At 44.6% G+C, this 25,492-nt stretch overlaps 1 protein-coding gene across 2 annotated transcripts; it reads right to left on the reverse strand.

Annotated features, from left to right (window-relative positions):
- Positions 1 to 1,787: 1,787 nt before the first annotated feature.
- Positions 1,788 to 24,688, reverse strand: RFWD3 (ring finger and WD repeat domain 3). Of its 2 annotated transcripts, none has more exons than XM_040075626.2 (13): positions 24,641 to 24,688; positions 22,081 to 22,468; positions 20,444 to 20,682; positions 18,651 to 18,748; positions 18,348 to 18,545; positions 16,042 to 16,133; positions 13,847 to 13,961; positions 9,047 to 9,275; positions 7,713 to 7,863; positions 5,377 to 5,553; positions 4,548 to 4,762; positions 4,071 to 4,288; positions 1,788 to 3,429 (listed from the first exon to the last, which is right to left on the reverse strand). In XM_040075626.2, the coding sequence occupies exons 2-13, from the start codon at positions 22,464 to 22,466 to the stop codon at positions 3,286 to 3,288; spliced, it is 2,262 nt and encodes a 753-aa protein (XP_039931560.1). In that variant the 5' UTR covers positions 22,467 to 22,468; positions 24,641 to 24,688; the 3' UTR covers positions 1,788 to 3,285. The 2 variants fall into 2 exon arrangements, with proteins under 2 accessions (XP_039931560.1, XP_039931561.1); XM_040075627.2 differs by lacking the exon at positions 24,641 to 24,688 and adding an exon at positions 24,476 to 24,632 and having other exon boundaries at positions 1,794 to 3,429.
- Between the last annotated feature and the right edge of the window lie 804 nt (positions 24,689 to 25,492).

Here is a 25,492-nt window from a genome sequence, read left to right on the forward strand (position 1 = left end):
ACTAAATGAAATCTCGCTGGGATGCTCTGGCTACCTCAGAGTAACAAGGTTCAGCTTAAGCTGCTTGTTTCACTTGCTACATTGCCTGGGTTTAATCCAATTTGATTTGGGATACCAAGTAGCCGCTTTTTTACCCTCCAGGAAGCAGCGGGTTCAGCCAGAGCAGAACGAAGCGCTGGCCCACCCTGTCTCTTGCGCACGTACACAACCAGGCTGTGCTCGTTTCTTGCCTCACGCTTTGCAGATGACCTTTTCTCATCTGCAACATTTTTGATTATTTGTCAAAATCTCACCAGAGTCCCTTCAACAGCTAAAGCACCAGGGTAGGTGCTATGGCAGCAAAGCTCCTTGATGTGGATGGAGGCTTGGAGCTGGCTGCTTCCTTCCCCTATGGAACACCAGTCTAACACGAAATCATCCCTGTTAGAGGGACATGTGGAGAACAGCCCTTCTCTGAGCACATCTGTCCAACTCCAGCCTCCTGCTCCCCATCAGCCACCCCCCAACGCCATACCTCTCCAAGGAGCAGCAGGAGCTGGATTATCGCCAACCACGCAGCCACAACTGCCAGCTCTGGCCAGCACTGCACTGTCCCCCAGGCCTGCTTCTACAGGAACTAAATTTTAAAAAGGTAATGCCCTGTAATAGCCTGGAGAAAAATATTTTAAAATGTCCATGCACAGCTAAGAGCAAAGCCCTGCCTGCAGGAGCGACAACACTGCCTGGCTTTACCTATCAGCTCACACCAGAATTAGTACAGGAATTGCCAAGGGGCCACCCTGCACCATGATAACAAAATCTTCCCAGAGACAGAGGCAGAAATAGCCACATAGTGGCTTCGTGCCTGAAACACCAGCAAAACAGCTCAGCCTCTCATGACAGCTGCCCTGCACAGTGCAGAGACACTGATTTCTTTCATCCTTCCATCCCGAATCTGCCCCTTTGACTCCAGACAGAGATGAGCAAATATTTAATTAACACATTTGACCTTTTATCAGCGCTCAGTGCTGATGGCTTTCTGTACACTAGTTAGGTGTGCTTTCCTGCAGCCTGCTGCAAACTTGGGAGTAGGACAGTGTTACAAGGTTTCCTCCCTTACCTTTGAACATTTTCTGACACTCTAGGTTTGAAAACCAAGAATGTGAAAGTGTCATCTTCCATTATTTTAATAGCATTTAAGTTTGTATCTCTTATTCCTGTATGCTGGTATAAAGTAGAAAACAAGTGTTACCCAGAAAATAAAAATCAAAGGACTACCTAGAAAATCAAAACATTTTAATTATTTTTCCTGTGTACATTTAAAACTTCCCAAATTTCTTGCGGTAAGATGGGGTTGGAGTTGACAGAACAAAAATGATGCCTCAAAATAGCTGAGAACAAGAAGCTCATTGTACTAATATGGCAGAGAGCATCCTGCTCCTTCTGGTTTAGCTGTTAACAGAGACCTTCTCACAATATAATTTTACCAACCCTTAGTTCCTGATCATTGTTAAAATGCCAAAATTTCTCATGCCAGTGAGTTATTTTCATTTAAAAGACATCCCATGTGTGTAGCCTGACCTTGCTCAACCCTTCTCCTTCCCCTCACCTGGCTGGATCAGGATGGCTCAGCAAGGACTCATTCACTAAATACTTTCATTATTTCAGCCTGAAGCTCAGTGTGACCTGGAAATAATACAAAGCAAGAGAAACCTCACCTGCATAAGGGAACCCTTGGTAATGTTCATAAGACATGCAGTGAATGTCACTGAGACCTACTTTCAAAGTACAGCAGCACCACTTATATTTGATAATTATAAACACTTTATTTTTACAGTATAAAAATATAGGAACAAAATACTACACAGAAAAATATAAAGTTAAGAGCTTCTCAGTTCCATTTAAGATAAACAGGATTACACTGTGCAAGCCCCAGACTTCGGCAAATAAAATTATCCTGGCAGCTAAGTGGTGGCACACTCAATCTGAATGGGTAGCTGCTGCTCACCACACACCCAGAGGCAGAGGTGTGCCAAGGGATAACCTCCCAGCACAGGGAACTTCTCTTGCAGCTTCCAACATCCTCGCAAGTTTGACTCTGTTACACGTAAAATGGAACTGAAGTCTCCATGCTCTGACCTGGAGATGAACGTCCCAGCCCTCAGAGTATTTACAGCAAGGTGCTAAGAGCGCACCTGCCCACACACATCCCCGGGCTGTGATCCCACCCCACGGGCTCACATTTACACAAAGCTGCAGCACACTCACACAAACACAACTGGAAGCTCTCTGTGACCAGTTGTGGAGCTGCAAATTGTCATTTAAGGAAGACAAAGGGTCAGTGAAAACAAGCTGATGAAATCCCTGAGCTTCCACTGGTTCCTCAAAACAGGAAAAAAGCCAACTCCCCTACCCCCAAACAACAGAAGCCGCCAGCATTCTTTTCCAATGTACTGGCTGTTTCACTACATTCCTGTCTTTAAGAAAGAACACTGTGGACTGCAGCAGCCAAGAGCACAAGAATCATCTCCTTCTTCTTTACCTGTACTTCTCCAGTACTATTTTCATTTTCCACAGCCAAACTGTCCAAGTTTGCTTGCAGGTAAAGCAGGAAGGAGAGAAGGGAAAGAAGGCAGAGAATTAAGGAATTACAGTGCAAATTATACACTCATGGAAAAAAACCCAAAAAACCCACAACCCAAAAAGGAAAAAGATTCTCTGTAGATTTTTCAAGCCTGTTCTCTCCACGGCCCCAAAACAGGATCCATCCTTGTTAGGGAGTAACTGCCAACTGACCCTAGACCTTCAACAGAACACTGGGAGTGTGCTCCCCACGGCAGTGAACTTGCTTTCACACTAAGTATCAGCAATGCTACCAGCTGCCTTTTCATCACCCAGTAATCACGGCAGGATTCCACAAGAAAGTGCAGTGGGAGTCTCAGGTCTTCAAGTTCCTCTTATTTTATTAATTTGTAGCAGAGATTTGAAAGTCCCTGTGCTGTATTCAGGACGGAAAAAAAAAGTGCAGCAACACATGCTGGAGACGCTGCAGGAATTATTGCTGTGCTGAGGCAGCTTGTGGAGTTTGACTAAAAAAAAATTGACAAAAGAAGAAATAAGGGCAGGCCTAAAGAGGAATACAGAAGAAAGGAATTGCTCTGGGCACCAGCGCATCCCAGTTCCTCCCTGCTGCCAGAAAGGTGCTGTAATGGATCCTGTCTCCTGTAAGCAGCAAGTGCAGGACTGAGCAGTTGTGTAGGGTTATCAGCAGCATATTTGGACAGTCTGTGGCAGCATAGGGACAGCTCACTGCCACCTGTAGATATTCACCATCTTCTCTGTCAGAGTAGCCAAGAGGTGGCTTTGGTTCACTTCCAAGGGGCAGATATCCAGCACAGGCAGGTCAGCTGGCAGCTTCTGCAGCAAGGAACCACTTCCAGCATCCCAGAGCTGTGGGAGGGACAGACAAGGTCAAGGACTGCAGAACTCTTCCCCTCCTACCCAGAACAGACCTCCCTCTCTCCAGAAAAGATTTCTCAATTTACTCATAGGACCCTTTCTCTACTTCCACACTCTGCTTGATTGGCCTTTAACAGACTTGCAGCACAATGCCACCCTGACCACCCTCTCTGACCCCACTCATGAGCTCTCATGCCGCCTGATGTCCATCTTCGGCATTTGGGCTGTTTTTTCGTACAAAGGGCAACTCTTCTCCTCTTCCCCATCATTCCTAAAAAGCCTGCACCCTTCTCCCACAGCACTTACCAGGCTAACTATGCCACTGAGTCTGTTACACCACTCAGGGCCCAGCTGGGCCACTGTGCCCAGCCCCATTCCCCTGGGGGACAACAGGGGCCCACCGCCTACGTGTCCTTTGATGGAGGGGGGAATCACAGGCCTTGGCTAAGACTGGGAGTCCCACGCTATCACGAAGTTTTATCTGCCACAGCAGTACAACAGACCAACTAGCACATGGTAACATGCATGACAAGACAATTCCCACCAAATCACACTGATGCTTTGACTGATAAGGATTCTCTCCTAAGAACTGCAATAAACCCCTACACCACACTGAAAGGAGCAAGACATACCAGAGCAGAATTGGATGCCTCATCACCAGCACACACAAAGACACTCCCATCATCCTCTGGGCTCTGAAAAATGGCATTTTTGGTCAGCAGCTTGCAAGCAGGCCCAGCACTGAAAGTCTGAACCGGGTTAGAAGAACACACCACATCTTCGGAGCCCTCTGTCAGTGGACTGCAAGTCAGTTCCATCATCACACAACGCACACATGGGTTATTTTTACCTGTGTCGTAGAAATAAAAAGGTAACTTTTGAAAACTGTACTCACAGGTAGGTTTTAGTTGCAGGAATGCAAGCAGCACCAGCCTGCAGCTGCCTCCTTTTGCCCATCCCCAGTTTTTCTCTATGTGCAGATGCTCATTGCTCTAGTAAAAGCAGGTGCTGCGTTTCTGCTGTGCCCACAGCCCCAAAGGTGCTGCTGAGCTCAGCCCAGAGCAGCGAGAAGCAGTGGGCAGGGCCTGCAGAGACAGCCCAGTACGCACCAGGCCTGTACGTGGCCAGGCAGTGCCGCGTGTTGATCTCTGTTTGGAGGTCGATGCAGCCTCCGGGTTCCAGGGGCAGGTGATGAGGCCGGTAGGAGTTGCCAGCTTTCTGTTCCCAAAAGCAGGCTCCTTCCAAGGTCCCAGCCAATATTCCACCATAAGGCAGCGATGCTGAGGCCATCCGGGGCAGGTAGGACAGCGATACCATGGGGCACCTGGAAGGGTCATTGGCAAATCAGTGCTGTCAGCTGCAGCTCTGCTGGCGTCCTGCTCGCGGCTGCAGAGCTCCAGTTCCCCAACTGCACGGCAAAGAAAGGGCCTAAGCAGCCTGTGAGATGGTCCTCCAAGCAAGGAGTGCCAATGGATGCGATAAGAATAAATTAAGTCCAGCTTAACTACCGAGCCTGATGTTTTACAGAAGCAGCAGACAGCACACATCAGATTAGTGCAAATCAGCATTTGATTCTCAGAGTATAACAAACAGAAGCAGCAGAATTTCACACCTCTTTGTGATTTGTCCTTGCAAAATTAAATACTAAACCCAGCTCCGAAACAAATTCAGCTCTTCTGTTTATACTGCACCAGTGGGTCTATTTCTGACCCTTGTGTGCCTTACAAAGAGCACAAATGCTTGGCACCTGCATAAGTTATATATGACACCATACAACCTTATGAGAGACTTCTCACATTTGTGCTAAATGTGAATTTTTGAACAAGAGATTCACATAATACAATTTAAACTACTGTAATTGTTGCGTGATTTATGGAAGAAGCTGTGTTTAACTTGATGTATATTAGTTGAGAGGAATGATAAATCCTTCTGCCATACCTTGACTTCTGAGGGACCAGTTCTTGGACATGAGAGTTTGTGTCTCTCAGATCATATATCATGATAGAGCCATTGACCAATCCAGCATAGACATAGTTTGTATCATCAAGACACCAGCAGCAGCTCCACACAGGACGGCCAGCATTGTATGTCTGCACCACAGTGTTTGTTGCCAAGCTGCAGAAGAAAAGCAAAGTGTTGTCCAGTTACACAAGTATCTACTGATGGGAAAACAGCACAATTAAAGTAAACTCAGCTAGCTTTTTGAAGTCTTCAGACAAAAGCATCTCTCTTTAGACCGAATTCTCAATTAACTCCTCCTTTACTCCAGACATGAATCTAAAAACCCAAACAGAATAATCCCCTGGATATTGTCAAGTAATTTATAATTCTTCCAGGCCAATGCTTCTTTTTCCAGTTTGATCTTTGGAGACTGGGAGAGGAAATCTCACAGCAGGGTCTCAGCTGCCCTTACTGGCAAGAGAAAGCTAAGTTACTTTTCTGGAAACAATTAGAAGTAACTCTGGCATAGTCCCCTAATACCACATATTCCTGAGATCACAGGGCTCATCTCTTCAGATTACATCTCTCATTAATTATTCCCCCTCTTTTTACACGAGAGGAACAGCATTTATGCCTCAAAAGAATTCAGTTTAAGCAAGAGTGAGACAGTCAGTGGTTAAGGACAGTTGAAAGTACATTTATAGTATTAATTATTCCTTCTACAAATCAAGTTTCTAAAGGAATGAGTCCACAGAGGGGCACAACCCAGAAGAGCAGATGAAGCTGGTATCAGATCAGGACGTATTTGCAAAGGGCAGCAATGTCAACGTGCATGTGCACACTGAGAACAGCAAGAGACAGAAGACTGCACATATCAAAGTAACTCCGGATATCCTTTGTGTGCTTCTCCCTGGGGAAGGTGATTATGCCCAGGACTTCAGAGAAACAAGTAACTGCTCTCAGGTAAGTGTGAGGGGAACAACTACAAAGATCTAGCTGAGGAAACGGGGAGTTTGATATCAGAGCAGTGACTGGGTCAAAACAACATGACAGAAAAAAAAACCCAAAACCAAAATAAACTCACAGTGCTATTTTAAACAACTGCAAGCCAGGACAGGAGACAAAGATATCTTGGGTAATTCTTTTGGGGAGGATGAGTATGAAATGAATAACTATATAAGAAATATTGCCAAAGAAGGACTATTCTCCCAGAGCGAGACTGAAAAAGTTATGAAGATGCTGCTGAAGCAAATATCTAACTCCAAGACATTCTGGGATCAAGCTCTGATGCAGCCAACCAGGCAGAGGCAGATATGGAAGTGTGTGGTTCCTTGTTGCAGTGTCTGCTCACTCTTCAGATTAACCCATGAAAAGAATTATAAACCTAATCAGTTAGAAATTGGACACCTCGACTTGAGCATCAGAGACAGTTTAGTTTATTTTTAACTAGTCTAGCAAACGTTTCAACATGGTAACAGGAAAGAAACATTCTGTACATTTTTGTTGCAGGATTAAGTTCTCTTCATTGCTTCACTTGTGGGAAAGAATTGAGACTAATTAGTCAAACAACAGACACTTAATCCTGCCTAACTCAATACTGACAGACAGATGGCACAGAGATGTTAATATAACTCAGTAAGAATCAATAAGCCAATAAAGTTTTGAAGCACAGTAAGATTTAGACTGAAGAGCAGCAGAGCAGCAAGAAAACACACTTGTAAACTCTAAACTCTAACAGGACTGGACACATTTTTCTCTCAGTCTCTGCATAATTAGTCTCCAACCCATTGCTTTAAGCCTCTGCTAGCTCTAGAGAGCCTCTAGCACATGCTCAACAATGCTGTTTATGCATTTCATATCCCAGATGAATTCCATGATCTGCAAGAAGTTTAAAATTGAAGAAGTCAACATCAGTGCAGGAAAGGAGGAGCCCAGCCTAACCGCCCCTTATTTCTGCTTTATGCTGTACAAGTTCCCACACTTCACATCTCCCTGCAATAACAGAAAACCAAGTGGACAGTAAATGTCACATCTATATATTATTTATTCTCAACACAGTTGGCCAATCTGTGTTGAATTACTTGTTTTCCAGAGGAAAATAGTCAGAGAGAGGTAGCTTCATGACACCTCCACCTCAAAGATACAAAGTCAATCAATAAGTCCTTCCCTCTGTTAGTTCCTACGTGCAGAAGAATATGCAGACCTGACCTCATCTTTGCAGCATCTTCAGCATCTTTCAGAAAGCAGAATAGCAAGTGCTGCAACACAGAACAAAATCCAACCCAACCCCTTGCACGCAGCCAAACTCTGCAAGGACAGGCAGCAGAGCTCACCTGGTGAGTTTCAGAGTGTTGTCCAGAGCAGCAGAGAGCAGCAAACCATCTGCTCGAGTGCCAAAAGCCAGGCCCCGAATCTGTTTGCTGTGGATGGGGATGTACTGATTGCTCTTCAGGTTGGACAAGCTCATCATCTTAACACCACAACCTGCCACAGAAGAAGGGTAAAGCACATAATTGAGAAGCAGATATGCATAGAACTGGCTATTCTATTCTAAAAAGTCTGTATTGAAGCCTGTGGTGGAATGAATATGTAAGTTATTTGCTGTTCTGGATAAGAACTGCCACGAATCATTCTTTAATTCAAACGGCAACAAAGCTAAATCCTTAAGGATCTCAGCCAGCAAGAACAAATTCAGTACCAGTGTTACAATTCTTGTTACAAGGCCTTCTGCTCTTTAGCCAGCTTTTTCAAAGACACTCTTGCCCAGATAAAACCACAAAGAGCAGGATTACATGGCTATTTAAGAGAACAAGCATCACAGCAAAGAATGGTTACAGGTGAGCTTAAACTGTGTGCTACAAGAGTCACCACAAAGCCTCCATTCAGAGATTCAGTCCCTGGCTACAAATGGCAGAAAAATGAGACCAGTTAAATGCAGAAAACCACTTTGTTATGCCTAGATAAGGCACATTAACCTCAAACCCATTAACCAAATAAAGTTTCATCAGTCAGAAAGCATTTTGCAGCTAAGTGCTCTCAGACTCCTAATGCCACATGTATTGCACTGAAAAAGCCACTGGCACTGGTCCAGATGTCAGGTCACTGGCCCCTGGACATAACAGTGAGACAAAACCAGGGCTGCCCGTGACTTCTTGGCTTCCTATTTCCCCACTAGGGAACAGTGCTTCAGGCATTCATATTAAAAGGAGTTTGCTTTTGGTTGGGTTTTTTTTTTTAATTTTTTTTTTTTAAGGCTACTGACAAATCAGCTGCATGTGTATCAATCCACCTACAGTTTGGGAAGCAGTGTCTCTCACTCACTGGAGCTTCTCTGCAGGTCCCATTGCCTGGCCCTTTGTTCTTTCAGAAGGTCCACCTTTGCAAGGATTACCAGACACACCTTTTACCTTTCTGTGGATGTGGCATTCCAGCAGGAGAGCCAGACACCCTCTGGAGGACTCTGCCACAGAAGTGGCAGGGAAAAGAAGCTCCTCTGCTGGGCAGAAGCTACTAATGCAGGGGACAGATGAACTATGGGGAGTCTTACAAGTATTTTCAGTTCACAAGGCACATGCAAAAGCCAAGCAGAAGAGCAGGGAGCAGTGACAAAGCAGAAATAACATGAACTTGTACTGCTGAACCCCCAAATGTTGACTTGCTTAATTACCCGGAATAAAAGTAGACTGCGGAGAAGGCTGTGATACCACAAGACAACTCAGTGAGTCACAGTATGCCATCACTCTGCAGTTCCCAGTCTGAGACACCAAAAAAGCCTTTTCCAAGTGGTACTTGCGCTGGCTTTGGTTGGAGGGGAGGCTGCCTGGGAGGCAGGGGCGGGAGCTGCCAGGTTGCTGGGAGGTGCTCGCGTTGTACTGGGCCACCAGAGCCTTCAGCTCCTGCAAAGAAAAAACCCAAAGAGCTTTAATTCATCACCAGCAGTGTAACCTTCTGTGCTCTCTGCTTCAGGTGCTCCAACTGTACTTGTTCTCAGATAAAAGAGGCAAATACAGTCCCATTTCCATGCTATTCCTGAAGTGCTACATTTTTAAGTCCATGGCCTTTGACAGTGAGCAACAGAAGCATTCAAAAGCCGTGTAAATACTGTACTCATACTTATTGTATGTATTACACCCTGTGAAAGAGAGGACTCTTGGGCAACACATAAAAGCCAGTAACAATTATTACCAGATCAATGCTGTTTAGAAGCAAATGAACTGCCAAGTATTATGTGCCCCTAAACCACAAGAGAAAGTCAATTAAAACCATTTTCCAGAATTTCCAGAATACCACATAAAAAAATAAAAGCCCAAGATTCAACATAAAGGGAGTTGCAGGAAACAAGTCAGTCTATTTAATGATGATGACCCTGTTCTTGTAAACCCTGTGCAGCAAATTCCAGGAACGACAACTCTCAAGAGCTCCAGCTCCTGTCTTCTACCATCTCCTCCCCTCTTTTCCTCCACCTCAACAGATGAACGCTCAAGGATACATAGCAAAGGCATGGCCAAGAACAGCTTCTGTGAGGAACAAGGTATTCCTTGAATTCCTTTTTCTGCTGAGATCATCAGGGGTGAAGTGAGAATGAAGGTAGTGGCATCAGCATATTGTGAGTCAACCAGAAGTGTCCCTTCCCAAATAGCATTTTGACCATCTTGTAATCCAAGGTCAATACCAGACAATACAGAATCTATTTAAGAGGGAAGGTACACCGAAGGAAAATTGCTACTTGCTTTATGTTGTCTGAGCAACGCAGGTTCTGCTTCAAACACTATGTAATCTTTAAACAATTAACGGTCACAAGAGTGATGCTATGAATATACCAATAATTGCAAGTCAGCCTCAATACTGAACCAGCCACCACCACTTAACCTGCATCAAAGCAAAGGCAGCAGTTTTCAAAAAGGCAAGACCAAAGTTCAAGCTCTACATGAATAGTTATCAAGACCTGCAACTTTTGGAATGTGCTCAAGAGGAGATCAGTTCTGACACTTTACAGAGGTCTGATCTCTTTGGCATCAAGCACATTGAAAACATCCCAAGGGAATATAAGTTTTTTTTAAAAAAAAGGAAAAGGAAGCTGGAGACTCCAGATGATCCCATTAGAGCAAGAAAAGACAAAACAACCTGGGCAAGGAAGAAGGGGTGTGAGGGTTGTCAGGATGTTTATGATGAAAGCTGTAGCTTCAGGCTTAGAGTAAGGAGTCAGTGAAAACACAAGTAACTTAGAAGAAGGTAACTTTTAATCAAAAATTTAACAGACTCATTATTTCTAAAAGGTGAGGGGGGAGACCATAACCACTGGGGATCAGAAGAGATTAAAATTATCTGTTGCTCTGGGGACCTTACAAAACTCTCCTTGTCATCTGCACTCAACATTCAACTTTCACACAAGTTATTAAAAAGGAAACCAGGCAATTAAAATCACAAGGACTATTAGAACAATGTTTACATTTAAACACAATGGACAAACCCAGCAGAACCAGGAAGTCTTACTGGAGGCACATTAGCAAGGTGATTAAAAACTTTGCGCTGCAGACAAATTCCACTAATTGTGCTCAAAAGAACATTCTGTTCATTCTGTAAAAGCCTATGTTTTCCTTTAAGATGCTTTGCAGAGTTTTCCTGATGCCTGGTGTCAACTAAAGGCCTTGAGAGCAGACTCCTCTTTCTGCACATGCTATGACTGCCTCTAGATTTCAGCTTGCCTTTGCAGTGATGAATGAACAGTCACACCAGGGGGAAAAAATGGGCTGTATAGCAAACGTCTTCCTGAGGAGCATGCAGGAGAAGGCGAAGCAGAAGAGCACAATGAATAGGAAAGGAAAACCAGCAGCTACAATAAATTCAGAACAGTTTTGAGCTATTAGGTTATGGCCCTAATAGCTGATATGAAGCTTTCAAGACAAAGGCAGGTATCAATGACTGTCACTCTCCGGCTGTTTCCCACAGGGCTCTTAGAGAAGCCACACCTGCCACCTTGCACTGCAATAGAGAAACACAGGACAGGACAAGCTCAAGCTGTGGTGCAGCACTGCAGACATTCCACCTCCCTTTGGGGTTTGGGTTCAAATTCAGTCCAAAGGACATAGAGCATTTCTAACTGGCTTCACTATAAACAATAGCAATGAAATACCAGCTTTCACTTCCCCAGACATCAACTGGAGGTGAACACAGAGATCACAAAGAAGAACAATTTTTATTCAATAAAACAATTAGCCTATATTTTTTAGAGGTATTAGATACACAAATTTTTATTGATATTTTGCCATTCAATTTTTTTGAATGCTCCAAAAATCCTATTTAAAAAAAGCTTTTCCATTACGTCAAGCAGTATAAACTGATTTCTGCAAGGGTCACAATTACATTTGCTTTCTTCTCCACAGCAGCATGCAGTCTCCTGTAATTTCCCTGCCAGTCCTCCTTTTCCTGCTCCACACCCAAACAGAGCTACTGCTTCCCATGTGCAAAAATCAGTTCTACCCAGCTGATCAGCAATATTAATACCAGAAGGCAGAGACAGTTTGCTTATCATTAGCTACTTTTACTGAAAATGCTGGCAGATTTAAAGGGAGTACTGCAGTAGCTTACATCTCATTCCCAAGTTCTTTCTGCTCTCAAATGAAAAAACATTAGGTAAAAGTAAAGTGGCAGCAGCATTGGTTCCAAAACACAAGCCTGAACCTCCGTGTGGCGGGCAGGACACAGGTCAGCACAGCCCCCATTCCTAAGGGCTTTCTTCCAGAGCTCACCTCACCATCAATTCCTTTTCTCATGTATTTTCATACAGCTAAAGACTTAAAAACCGTCAGTTTCCTAGTCTCAATAACAAAGTACAATGAACAAGACTGTTAATGGGTAAGAGCACAGAAAAACGCATACAAACCTAAAAAGGGTCATAACTAGCACCATGACTGCTGCTGGGCACAGCTCAAGAACATCAACAAAATACCCTGAACAACTCAACTCTACCTTGCAATCACCCAACCAGAGCTGGGCTAGAAACCTCCCAATCTAAGCACTTCTATGCAAAAAGCTGCTTTACTGTATGAATTCTCATAAAACAAGGTAGCTCATGAGGTCTGCTCAAAATGCAATCAACCAAGTTAAAGACTTATTGCACACTACCTGCTGACTTTTTTGCTCCCCAGCATATTGTTTTACTTTCAGTTTATTCACAGTATAAACAAGCACCTTAAAATTGCTTCCAGCATTTGCATTAACCACTACAGGACAATGATGAATGCAGTATAAATACTGAAACAGAGCTTAAAGAACACAGGGTACTTAATCTTTATAACATGTGACTTCAATTCAGTAAGACTGGATACTCCATTATTCAACACCAAATGAATTGCAGGAAAACATTATGGAGCTGCAATTTTATCTTATTTGCACTTTTCTTAAGCCAAAGTTTGAAGCAGACCCGTTTTGTTAGTGATGATGAGCATATGGCTTCATGCAGGAATTTAGGGAATTTATAAAGCCTTCTCTTACGTCACACAGGAAAACTTCAGCAAAGAAGGTGTTGTTTAATGTACAGACATGAATAGAAAAAAAAAATAAAAAAAAATCCAGGGATAAAGAAAAGCCTAAAATTAAGCAGGCTGCTAGACAGTGAGAGGGTATCATCTGCCTCAATCAACAAAAGGTAGCAAACTGGAATGAAACAGGCTCTTGGAAAACCAAACACTGGTGGAATACGCCAGCTAATTCACAGTTGGAAGCACCGACAGAGTCCATAATTTATAGGAATCCTGCAAAAGCAGCTGGGATGGGTTATAAAATATCTCGGTATTGCATAAGCCAGAAGGAAGCAGTCATTTAACAGCCCATCATTTTGACTCAGTAATTTGTGCTCTAAGAGGTGCCTCTCAGCAGCTGCTCAGCCTGTGTATGGCCTTCCCTATTGACAGGCCAGGTCCAGAGTACCAGAAGGTGTTAAACTGAAATGTTGAATAACCTCCAAACAAACCCAAACCCCTAGTGTTTTTTTGTTTTCTTTTGATTTTGCAATTATGCAAAAAAAAAGTCTCTTCACTAACTGCTTCTAAAAGGCCCTTGATTAACTAGTGATAACAGGTCATATTACAGGCTTACTGTAGAGATTTCCAAAGCTTATCTTGATGCAACTACACGAAAGATGAGGAGAATAAGTCTGGTTCTTTATTACAATGCCTTTCCAGGCACCACAAAACCTGAGAGGGGAACCTGCAACATCAGCAGCCAAACAATTCTACTGCTGAGGTGCAAGTTCAATAAGTCTTAAAAGCCCAAGAAAAAGTCAGTATTTTTGTAGCACACATCCAGCCCAGGATGTCTTTACCAGCTTGGAATAATTCACCAACTGAGTTTACTAAATCTTGCTGATTACTAAAACTGGAATCCTGTCTTCTCTCCTCTAAGGGAGCATGGAAAAGTCAGGCTGAAGAGAAAGAAATGCTCTGTGTATTTGTAGCATGAGACTCACCTGAACTTGCTTGCGGAGTTTGCTGCATTCATCTGTCAGAACCTGGAGCTGGAGACGGCTCTGTGCAGATTCCAGCTCTGCCTGTCTCCGCAACATTTGCTCCTTTTCTAAAGAGCTGGAGGAAGGAGAGGAAAGCAATCCTTAGGTCTAGGTATTATCTAGGATGCTTTTCTGGGCTGTCAACTCCTGCCAGCTGACTTCATCCCACCATAAGTCCTGTTCAGGCAAATCCACAAGTAACAGAAAACCTGGTATTGCATTAACCCAGCACATTCACCTTGAGATACTCAGTTATGCAATTGTTCTGAATGACTCACTTAAATTATTGCTCCAACAGCCTTCCTCCTCACGCTCTCCAAAAGGACTAATTTAGTAGAGGAGAGTGAAAGAAAAATTTATTTTCCTTCTGCTACAGACACACTTAAGCAAATTCTATACCATCATGTCCATGTAATACGCTGTCAGTAACATACCACATCAAAACATAACCATGTAACAGCAAGATCTTCAAGCTTGTCTCTACTACCAGTAGCTAATCTTGTATTTTAGGAAACTGTATCTGTATCAGAAAAAAATGATACAGATGAATTCTCTCTGAATGCCCATAAAGACCCACTTACTACCTGACCCTGAGCTCAAAAGTGCATACACACCATTTAGCAGCAGTGCTTTGGATAAGTTACTTGAATTTATTTCTCTTTTATATGGGCTTACATGAAGGAATAGCTAAAGCAGGGAAAGAAACACCAATACTCCTTAAAATTAGCTGTACACTTGGTCTGTGTTGTCCACTGCATGGAGGTCTTGCTTGCCTAAGTATTTTGTAAATGCACAGACCAAGCCTTGCATGTCCCAAAGCACAGGATTCTGTCATTTCCTTATAGCTTTTTCACATGATTTTTTTTCCTACAGAAGAAACAGGTGAAACGCTAATTTAACCATTGCAAACAAATTCTTTATATCAGTACCCAAAGCCTGAAGGTTGGTGGGTTTTTTGGAATGTGATAAACAAATCCCATGATCTTATACCCAGTGTAAGACTACGTGCAAACAATGCTAATGCATGCACACACACACACCTGTGCTCCACTCGTGGCTGTGTGCCACAAGGCAGCCACTGCCAGCAGCTCCATGGACCCACAGGCAGTCACTGCTCCCTGCCTTACAACAAAAACAGCAGGCAGAGGAGGCAAGGCATGTGGGGAATGGCTGCAGTGAGGTTCTGAGACACAAAAAGAAGACAACTACCCCTTCATGAGAAATAACGAGACTTACACACCCAAATGTCTTCTGTGCTTTTGAAAAAAAAATATTATATGTTATTTATGTTTCTGTGTTAATCCAGTAAAAGAAGCATGACCCTTCCAAAGATATATTTCAAACACCATCAGGCTGTGGCAATCTGGAAAGAGAGCTTCTTCCCTTCCTGACTGTTACTCCTCAATCATTTCTGATCTATAATTACCAGGATAGTGAGGTTTCTGTTGAAAGACTGCCTTGAAAGAACAGTGGTATAGTTGTAGACGTGTGAAGAAACCCCAATTAAATTCTACTCAACACAAGACTCAGAAGAACTCAGATATCTGCAACCTTTTAATTTCAAAACTGCATCTGGAACAGCATCTTACTGAAAAGAAATGAGGCCCCATTTTCATACCTGCTTTTCCCTTTTTCAATACAAAGTCCTCATTTAAGTTGGAAAGGGAAGTGGGAGTCACAGTAATGCTTGCTGACCTTTTGCAAGTAAAGCTACATGAAGAGTTTGACAAAGCAAGATGGAAAGTGATTCATGAGGTATTACTCTGTTTATGCATGCAGAAAAGATGGCAGAAAAGGTCAGCTATTTACCCTCCTAGCATTCCTAACTATGACTTGCTTTTCCCATCTAATGATGAATTAGCAATATACAGCTTTTTGGCATCAACTTTGCATGTTCCCCCACGATAACATTTCAGGATACAGCACAAGATCGCTTTTGCTGTTTCAGGGCCACAAAATGCAAACTCCAGAATTCTGATCCAAAAGAAAACAAAGACGTGCAAAACAGCAAGGCCTTGGTTCTTTAAGGTAGCTACACTCCTGATAAGCCCCAAGGGAATGCACAAATTGCTTTAGGCAAGAAAGGAAATGAAAGCATGAAGCAGAGCCAGAGTGCAGCTTTCAGTGCCAGGTGTTTTTATGTGGAGACCCCGTACCTTCTCATGCGCTCCTGCTCGCTGGTATCCAGCGCTTTCAACGTGCGGGCATACAGGATCACGATGTCGGAACGCTTGGCCTTCTTATTGCACTGGAATCAAACACAAGCTCACTTCATCCACAGGAACTTAACTATCCAAACTGTGCATTCCTAGGAGTCCCTAGGTATTGTTTTATTTGGCTCTGAAGGGAGGGGGTGTCTACTGGAAAACAATGCCACAAACACTTACGAGCATGTCTGCAAGATGCTCCCTCATACAGACACCAGAGCTCTAACCAGGGCTCCAACAAAAGTTGCATATCCTACTGCACCTTTAACAACCCATCTCCTTGCTTCCCACTAAATGTACTCTGCTAATGCACCAGCAATGCAGCATGGTCAGGTAAGTTCCAGGGACAAAAAACCCAAATCAGATGAAGTAGTAAAAACAAGAGGATCTACAACAAAACACTAGCCCAGCTGCACGTCTGAAAACACCAAGACTTGCTGCTTAGACAACAGACAAGGGTTTAGGAACCAACTATCCCCTGAATCTTATTTCTGTACTCTATCTCTTTAATCAAATTCTACAGGCCCTAATCCATAAAAGTGTTCCAGTGTTGTATGAAACACTGACATCGCAATGACTTCAGTCACACACAGGGAGTCAGATATTTCCATAATTTTGTGCATCTAGCTGCAACTATTTAGTACTTTACATTCACCTTAAAAAGAAGGCAAGTTAGAACTTGCAGATGCCATAATTTCTTCCAAGTTTATTGTTTTGCAAATCTTCTTTGTTGATGCAAAAAGAGGCAGTGAATACCCTTTGCTAAACATTAAACTACTGCGTGTGCTTCAAATGCAGACTTCTCTATTAGCAGCACGAAGATATCACAGGCAATAGTCTCAGAGCAGACAACCTCTCTCCCTCTGTAAAAACTGCCTTGCTGAGCCGTAAATGGCCAAGACAGCTTTCCTGGCAGCCAGCAGCTGCCACTGGCAGGATCAGGAATGCTGCAATTTCACAGTAACTTGCACTCAAGCCACTTAGTATACAGACCATGCACAGCAGCTCTGGGCTATTCAACCAGAGAACGCCCAGTTGCAAAGAACGGCAACTGAAAATGAAGGGAAGATGATTTAGCTTCAAGATTCCCTCCAGAGGAAGTTCTCCCATGAAATTTTTAGTATTTGTATCATTGGAAGAGAAAGAGGGAGCAAGAAACCCTTGAGATGTTAATGTTCAAGAAGAAAGCAGTCATGAAATTCCAAAGCGTAAATATGCCAGGCAGGGCTCTCAGAATTCTGTCTGGGCCTGAAGTGGGGGAAGAAAAGCTTACACAGAATTGACAGGGGTAAGAAAAATCAACTTTGGGCCTTTGCTATGGCAACAGGGATTCTTTAGGTTTAGTCATGGCACAAGTCAAGAGGAAGTTTCTTGTTTCTCTCAAGTTCTTGAGAGGAGGGAATCCTGCAAAGACAAGCAAGAATACAGAAGCTCTCAAAATGACAAAGCCAAAGAAACCCTGGGATTCCAGCCACCGACTTGGGAAGCAGCAGAACTGAATCCTATTTGCAAGGTACTCATTGACCTATTTTTTGTCAACATTCCTTCATGGAAAAAAGGAATAAGGAATGGAAACACATCACAGAGACGTACAGGCCTCATTGTGGGAGATCAGTATTAACCATGGAAAGAAAGCTGGAAAGAAAATCTTCAAAAGCTGATTTACCACTTGCAAAGGGACATTAAAAGATGAAACTTGGTCCTCATTTTGCTCTCTGCCAGCTTCCTAAACAACCCAGTCCTCTTAAAGGCTGCAAAAGCAGATGCAGTCCAAAACAGAAAATTAATCAACTGAAAACTGAATTAGATGATCTTTAGGGACCTTTCCATCCCTAACCATTCTGTGGTTCCAAAACAGTTCTCAGACAGATTACTTCTCCAGTAACATAGTCTTTATGCTTAGTTAATTGCTTCTAGGAATCCATCTGCTATTTCTACTCCAGGTGGTTCTCTCCAGAACCAGACTGGGGCATTCTGAAACCCTTTCCAAGTGTAGCATTTGAACTCTCAAACTTTTGCATCTGCTACTCATAAATGCTGTACTTCAGGAGAAGATCCAAGTCATAACTCATCCTTTAAAGTACTGCTAGTGGTTACTGGCCTAATAACATCAAAATAATGGTGGGGTTTGTTCTGACAGCAGCTTCATGCAGCAACCAGTTGTAACACTTGCAGTGATCACATCTGAGGCAAAAGCTAGGCACACATAGTAAGTGCTTTAAGTGCTTTCCAGTGCACATAAACACCCATTTCACCTGAGGGCACTTCCCTGCCTGTCCCTTGAGCCACCTCTCGATGCACGTGTAGCCAAAGAGGTGTCCACAGCGCAGCGCAGACAGGCGGTGGTCCCCAGCATTGGTCCACTGCTCAAAGCAGATTGCACAGGTATCTCCTTCCTCCTCATCCTGAGGTGCAATAGGAACTGATGGCTCCAGTTTCTTTAGTGGACTTGTCTAGGATTAAGAATTAAAAAAAAAAAACAAAACAACAGAACTGTTTTAGAAAATGCAGCGTTTATCATATATTATCTGTCTCCAAAAGCATTTAGTTCACCTTACATGCTTTTGCTGGACTTCAGCTTTATCTTCATCACCTTCATGATCTGCAGAAGCTTGAGACAAAGCTTGAGGTGGCTCTGCTTGGACCTGACTGGAAACTAAAGAAAGCATTGCTTAAACAACCTGATTCATAATGGGGGGAAAAGGAGTTTTCCTGCTTTGATCTGAAATCATCAGGGCAGAGGTTAAGTAGTGACACAGCACAGGTTACTTACAAAGCTTCACATCAGTGCCCTGGACACAGGCTGTGTATAAGGCCTTCTATACGTGAACAGTAGTACTGAAGAATTTTATATTTTCTTTTATGAAAGGCAACAGATTTCAGTAAAAAAGGAGAGGTCTTCTAAGGACAGCAGCAATTGTTATGAAAATTTTCTGACCTGCTCAAAACAAACAGACCTAGTCTATAGTTAGGCTGATGTGAGGTTATATTCCTGCATCATTATGCCCTGAGAAAGACAGACACCAATATCAGAAGTTGCTTTGCCAGAGGATCTAAGCATGCATATTTCATGTGCCAAGAAAGCATTTCCCGTATGCTGGCTGTCCATTCACTCTGACTTCAGCAGTTTTCCAGCTGGTAATTGCCTGAACTACCAATTCTGCTGGTATTTCCCCTATGTTTTTTTGGTGGGCCTCTGTCAGACCATCTGTTGAGGCATGGGCACACTGAATTGCTATGTGGAGATCACCACCACTAACACAGTAAAAAAGGAGCAGAAATCACTGCCTTCCCTCTAGCTCCTGACAAAACAGGAGTTATTAATCACTTTTAGTAATCAAGGCAGGTATTCTCCATCCAGTATCACCTAATCCTGGCTAATGTCAATAAAGTTTTCAGCCTCTGTGGTTCTGGGCTGCAAGAGGAGCCACTGGTTTATATAAGCAACAAAGGAATTCCAGAAAATCCAACAGAGAGCATATGTTCATACAATAATATACAGCACTTAACAGCTTGAGCTCCTGTCATGTGTAAAACTAGCCCAGAGCAAGCAGAATGGATCTGTTCAAAAGACATCTCATAGACATACCCTTTTAAAGAAGGTAACGAGGTAGGCTGGCCAATCAAAACCAAAACTGAGGGCAGAGAGTGAATCACAAGGACATTCCTTAAAGACTGAAGGAAAAGGATATCCTTGTTCTTGTACTTTCTGGGCGTCAATAACCTTGACTAGCAAGTTAACTATTTGCCACTCTTACATAAGCTGTGCATGTTCATCACAAACAATGTCAGTGAAGTGTGTGTCAGACTGTGAACATGAGTTTAGATAAAGAATTGTGAGACAGAGATGAGGAAAGAAAAAGACAAACAAATAGCACCTCCATCTCCTCAGCAAAGTCTCACAAGTCACAGAAATGAAAACTAAACTGAAGCAGATTTAAATCTCAAATAAAAAAAATACTGAATCAGATCCTTCTCTGAAAGCACTTGCTGATGTCCAAGCTGTGATCTGATGTCTTCAATAGAACTCCTTAATAATATTTGACAGTGGAAGCATGCCAAGCAATAATCTCTAAATTTAAGTTACAAATAACCCTGGAAATTTTCAGAATAAGTAGCAAACAGCAAAAAGACTGTACTTAACATAATGGTAGCAATCACCCATTGCTGCTGCTCTTTGGAGCTGCTTGCCAGGAAGCCGTGTGGCAGCAGCCTGCTCCTGTCAGCTGTGGGCACAAAGATCTCTGAGCACCGTCTGCTGAGAAGCTCGAAAGGATTTCCCTGCTGAGTTTTCAAACAGCAAAAAAAGTGTCTGAAATCAGTCTCTAGACAGCTCCAATACAGCACAAACCTCTTGAGCTCGCTGCTGGAGGCATCTCCTGGGCTGATGGTAACAGTGGTTCTGCTGCCTCCACTGCTTCCTCCTCCTCCTCCTCAGAAGTGGTGCTGTCAGAGTCAATCACTTCTATTGTCTCATCTGGGTGCTGTTCCTGGGTGTCCCTCACAATGTGGGGGAACTCTTGGTGTGGAACTGGTCCTGCAGATGGCTCTTGGGTCCTACTGAGTTGAAAGTAATGGTCCAATGCTGCCCTGAGTCCAGAAAAGCAAGAAACAGAAGCCACAGTCATTTCAGGTAAGCTAAAGACTCATCATGTTTCTCCATTAATGTTTGCAGGAAAATTCCTAGGCTTTGACTGCAGCAGGAAGGTGTCACTGTTATCAAGTCAGGCTCTCTCTGGTAATGGGGCAATCACATAGGATAACCCACTTTGTGAATAATCAGCAGGATCAGCAACAATTAGTTTTGTTCAGTTCAAAGAAAATATTCTCATTACAAGAGAGATATTGCCTTCTTGTGGGGGAGAAGGGGATTGTGGGGTTGGAGAGGAGAAAAACATAGTAGTACCCCTCACTAATAAGCCTAAGGAAACTCCTAATGTGTCTCTCCAACCCTGACTCAGCCCTGGCTCCTGGAGGAACTGGTACTGTGAAATGCACACCACTTGGATCAGAGCCTCCTTCCTTGCCTATTTTGTGCTTAGTCTTTCTACTTTCACTCTTCTTTTCTACTGGAACTTCATCCCTAGGTAGAAATGTCCTCCCCTCTCTTCTCATTAGTTCAGCTATCATCTCAATTATCCTTCAGATTCAAAGGAGTTTCTCAGGTTGCCTCCCAGCCCTCACAACTACTGTCACCTTCACAGGCAATCCGAGGGCAAACAATACAGTTGTGTTTAATCAACTTGGGAGGAGAGGAGCTCTTGGTCTCGCTGAATTTAAAAGCAATGCTTCAGTTAATTATAGCTTCACCCTTGGCATGTAAAAAAGCTAGAATGATGAAACAAAAAACAAACTAGAAATGGGGATTTCTTTCTGACTGGAGAGCATCTCCACTCATCCCCTTTTAATCCCATCACAAATGGTATTAAATTGAGAGGATTTCTTATTTTGTCTGAAAGTAAAAAAAAAAAAAAAACCAAACAAAAACAAAAAAAAAACCAACCACCCTACAGAGAAATATCAGTTTGTATGTGAAAGTTTCTGCAGCAACTGTCACCAGCAAATGTAATCAGACCCCAAATCAAAGGTGAAATGCAAATCAGAGCACAAGCTCCACTGAGCTAAATGCTGGCTGGAACAGGCAAGTATCAGCACTGCTGCAGGAATCACCAACAGGAATCTGGCTGCACAGAGGGAACAGCAGCAGCAGAAGCTCTGCAAGCAAAATTCAAAATGTAGAAGGGCTCGGAAGTCAACACCCCTGCCAACATATGAAACAGGGATTCATTTAACAAGGGCAACAAACCTGCCAGAAGAGACCAGAAATCGCTCTGCTATTACTGAACTTAAAAGGTAAGTGAGGCACCCTGGATTTGGCCCCAGCCACACACCTGGGCTGGGCTCTGTAAGCCAGGAAGCAAGGAAATTTTGAAGTGATGCTAGACTTGATCAGAGGGCAGTTCAGATCCAGTTTAATTTCTGCTTTACCTGGCACTGATTGTCCTCTGGGAACCACCAATTCTCTGCTGCCTGCGAGCTCTCTCTCTTCTTTGTGGACGCTGTGTGAGCTGTGGCACGGGCAGTGCTTGGTACAGATCAAACGCCCCTTGTAGCCTCTGCAGCCCACTGGGGGCTGTGGCTGGACCCATCTGCAGGTGAGGCTCTGCAGCTGCTTCCCTTCTTGTGCCAACGTTGGGTGTGACAACAGCATCAGCAGCAGGAAGGGCTGCAGCGCTGCCTTCTCCTTCCCCGAGCACAGGAATGTGGGATGAGAGCGCTGTGTGACCAGAGGGCTCCAGGGCAGGTGTCTGGAGGGTCTCCATTGAGTAACCAATCCCTGGCTGGAGATCAACTTCCATCTCTTCTTGAGCCATTTCTGCAAGGAGTTGAAGAAAACTAGCATTTACTTATAAGTGTACTGTACTAGTAAGCCTGATGGCAGCAAGAACCAGGTACAGCACTCAGTGACTCAAAAAGCTTTTAGAATTCAGGGTCCAGAGAAAATCTGTCCTTTGCAGCAGAGCTAAACCACATGTCAATACTCATATGTGAGCTGGGAGCAGCCTCCCAGAGTCCTGGGCTCAAAGTCTTTGGCTTGACAGCCGCTAGCACCAAAGGCACGTTGTAAGCATTTGGATGGGTACGTAAAGTTAATGTTACTTGCCAAGTAAATTCATGTGAATCTTGAGGAAGGGTTGGAAATATCTGAGAGACTCTCCTGGGTGAGCAGCACTGCACAAGCACCCACAGATACAGCCAGAAACAAGCTCTCCGACACAGTCCTTTGCTGCACTGCTCTCTGGAGGTGGACTGACATTCAGGTTTCTTCAGATAAAATTGCCTTATGGTAACAGATGACTGTGACCCTTACCCAGAGTGCACTGAACAGCCCTTCAGGTATTTACCTACACCAGGCAAACCCGGAAAGGGCATGACAGCAGAACACGTGACTGACACATTATTGGAACCAAGTTATCTGCAGCATCAGCATTGGTGGATCCATATTCAGCCCAAGACTGGATAAACATGAAATTTGCAGTAAAACTGCAAATATATTAAGAATGGTTGCCCTTCTACACCTTTGGCATATGGATTTCAGATTACCTCCAGAACAGGAGTATTACCTTAGGGTTTGAAGAAAAACAGGAGACAATAGTTTGTGCATTATTAATTCTCATGTTGCTGTTAGCCACCAAATTAAGGGCACTTCGGTCACACTGTTCTTACATCACAAAAAAGTTCAAGATTATTTCATTAACTGAATGAACAGATGCACTAAAAACTCACAAGTCCTTTATTAGAAGAGGTGTGTGGATTAAATTCTGCAAGCTGGAAATCATTCACATTCTCCAAAATGTACTCATGCAATCATGAACTTGCAAAGCCTGGGGAACTGCAGACCTGTAACACTATTTAGAAGCCCAAAGCACAAACACCAGTTTTACCAAGCTGGTAAAACTTATCCAGCTAGGGCTGTATAAAGAGAACAGATGCTTGTTGTGTATAAAAAGTAGGTAGAAAATGTATACAAGAAATAATAAAAGCGGTTCTACTAAGGCTCAAATATTTTTATAGACCTTTTAAGAAATTCTAAGTTACGAGTCATTTCATCATTCTTATCCTGATTACCATTTCAGCCTAAGCTAGGCTAAAAAACAGACATTACCACCTCCCAGCACTACAGCTACATGGCCAAGACACGGCAATATTCAACAATCAAATACTGCATCTCTACCACTATGCTCATGATAGAATTGCCAATTATACCCATAATAAGCCCTTTATTTTCACCACACATAGGAATCATGATGTTAAGGGGTTGGAAGAGATTGGTTAAAGACCCAAACGCCCCTGCCATGGGCTGGGACACCTCCCACTAGGCCTTATCCAGCCTGGCCTGGAGCACTTCAAGGGCTGCGACATCCGCAACCTCCCCTGGCAAGGTGTTCCATTTGCCTACATTAACTGTGAGATTTATAAAAACGTTAATAGTGGCATTTCAATCTTGAAATCTAGCCCAAAGGAGCAGCGCTTCCCCCAGCCAGCCAGCCGCCTAGCAGGCAGCCCCGGGAAGAGCCCGCAGATGGAGGGTGTCCACAATCGGCCTCCCTGACCCAAATGAGAGATCCCGAGCGCTGCCAGAGGCCGAGCTCGGCTGGCAGCCTCAGGGCCCGCACCCGAGGGCTGAAGGCTGAAGCAGCAGCTTCCCCTTGCGGAGGGCACCCAGGCCCCGCTCCGCACCGCCCGCAGGGGCTCTGCCGTACCTGCTTCAACGTGAAATTAACAAAACCCAACCCGAGCACGACCCAAATGAAACACACGCCCGACAAGCGGGGATTCTCTGCCGTCTTTTTCACAGAGCTCGCATATTTTAAAGACGAACCCGTCACAAAAAGGGCACGGGAGCGGGATATCCCCTCCTCCGGCAGCCGCAGGCAGCCCTTGCGCTCGGAAGAAACGAGCTGTGCTGGGGAACTCAACCTGGGCCCTGGGGGATGGAGCTGTGCCCGGACCCCGGCCCGGCCCGGTCCCGCCGCCCCTCGCTCACCTCCGCCGGGCCCAGCCGCCCGCTCGAGCACCGCGCCGCCCGCCCTCGCTACCCTATTGGCTGGCTGCGACCCCCGCGCCCGCTGCCATTGGGCGAGCCGGAGCCGCTTCCGCCCTTTCATTGGCCAGTGGCTCTGTCGGTTTGTTCAACGGAACGGGCCGTGACAGGGGCGAGCGGCAGGGAGGTAGGGCGTACTCTGATTGGTCAAAGCGCCGCAGTGGCGGCCGGCTGATTGGGCAATGAGGCCCCGGAGGGCATAGGGGCGGGGCAAGAGCAGGGGAGCGACTTTTCATTGGCGGAGACGCCGCGTGGCGAAAAGAGCGGGAAGGCAAGTTCATTCAAACAGGGGCAGGTGGGCGGGGCGTCGCCATGGCGGCGGTGGGCCCGGGGTGAGCCCGGGGTGAGCCCGGGAGAGCCGGAGAGAACTGGGGAAGGCCGAGGGGAACCGGGGAGAACGGGGGGAAAGCCGGGAAGAGAGCGGGGAAAACCCCGAGGGGAGCCGAGCGGAACCGGAAAGGATTTGGGGGAAACCGTGGGGAGAGCCCAAGGGGAGCCGGGGGTGGCCCCAGGGTAGCCGAGCCCCGGGGCAGGGGCGGGGCGGAGGAGAATCACGGAGTGGGTCAGGTTGGAAGGGAGCACAGTGAATCATCTGGTCCCACCTCCCTGCTCAAGCACGATTGTCCTAGAGCACGTTCCACAGGATTACATCCAGATGTTTCTGGAATATCGCCAGTGAGGAAAACTCCACACCCTCTCTGGGCAATGCTCCAGTGTATGATCACCCGCACAATAAAGAAGTTCTTCCTCATGTTCAAGTGGCACTTCCTATGTGTCATTTTCTGCCCCTTGACT

The sequence above is a fragment of the Hirundo rustica genome, chromosome 11, assembly GCF_015227805.2.
Source record: "Hirundo rustica isolate bHirRus1 chromosome 11, bHirRus1.pri.v3, whole genome shotgun sequence".
Lineage (NCBI taxonomy): Eukaryota > Metazoa > Chordata > Aves > Passeriformes > Hirundinidae > Hirundo > Hirundo rustica.

What these genes read in the sequence shown, in the direction of transcription:
- RFWD3 (XM_040075626.2), bottom strand. Translation starts at nt 22,466, where the DNA reads ATGGCTCAAGAAGAGATGGAAGTTGATCTCCAGCCAGGGATTGGTTAC. An exon ending in CCTGGCCACGTACAGGCCTG is followed by an intron (nt 4,289 to 4,547) that starts GTGCGTACTGGG and finishes TCTACGACACAG; the next exon opens with GTAAAAATAACCCATGTGTG. An exon ending in AGGCATCCAATTCTGCTCTG is followed by an intron (nt 3,430 to 4,070) that starts GTATGTCTTGCT and finishes TCCCTCCCACAG; the next exon opens with CTCTGGGATGCTGGAAGTGG.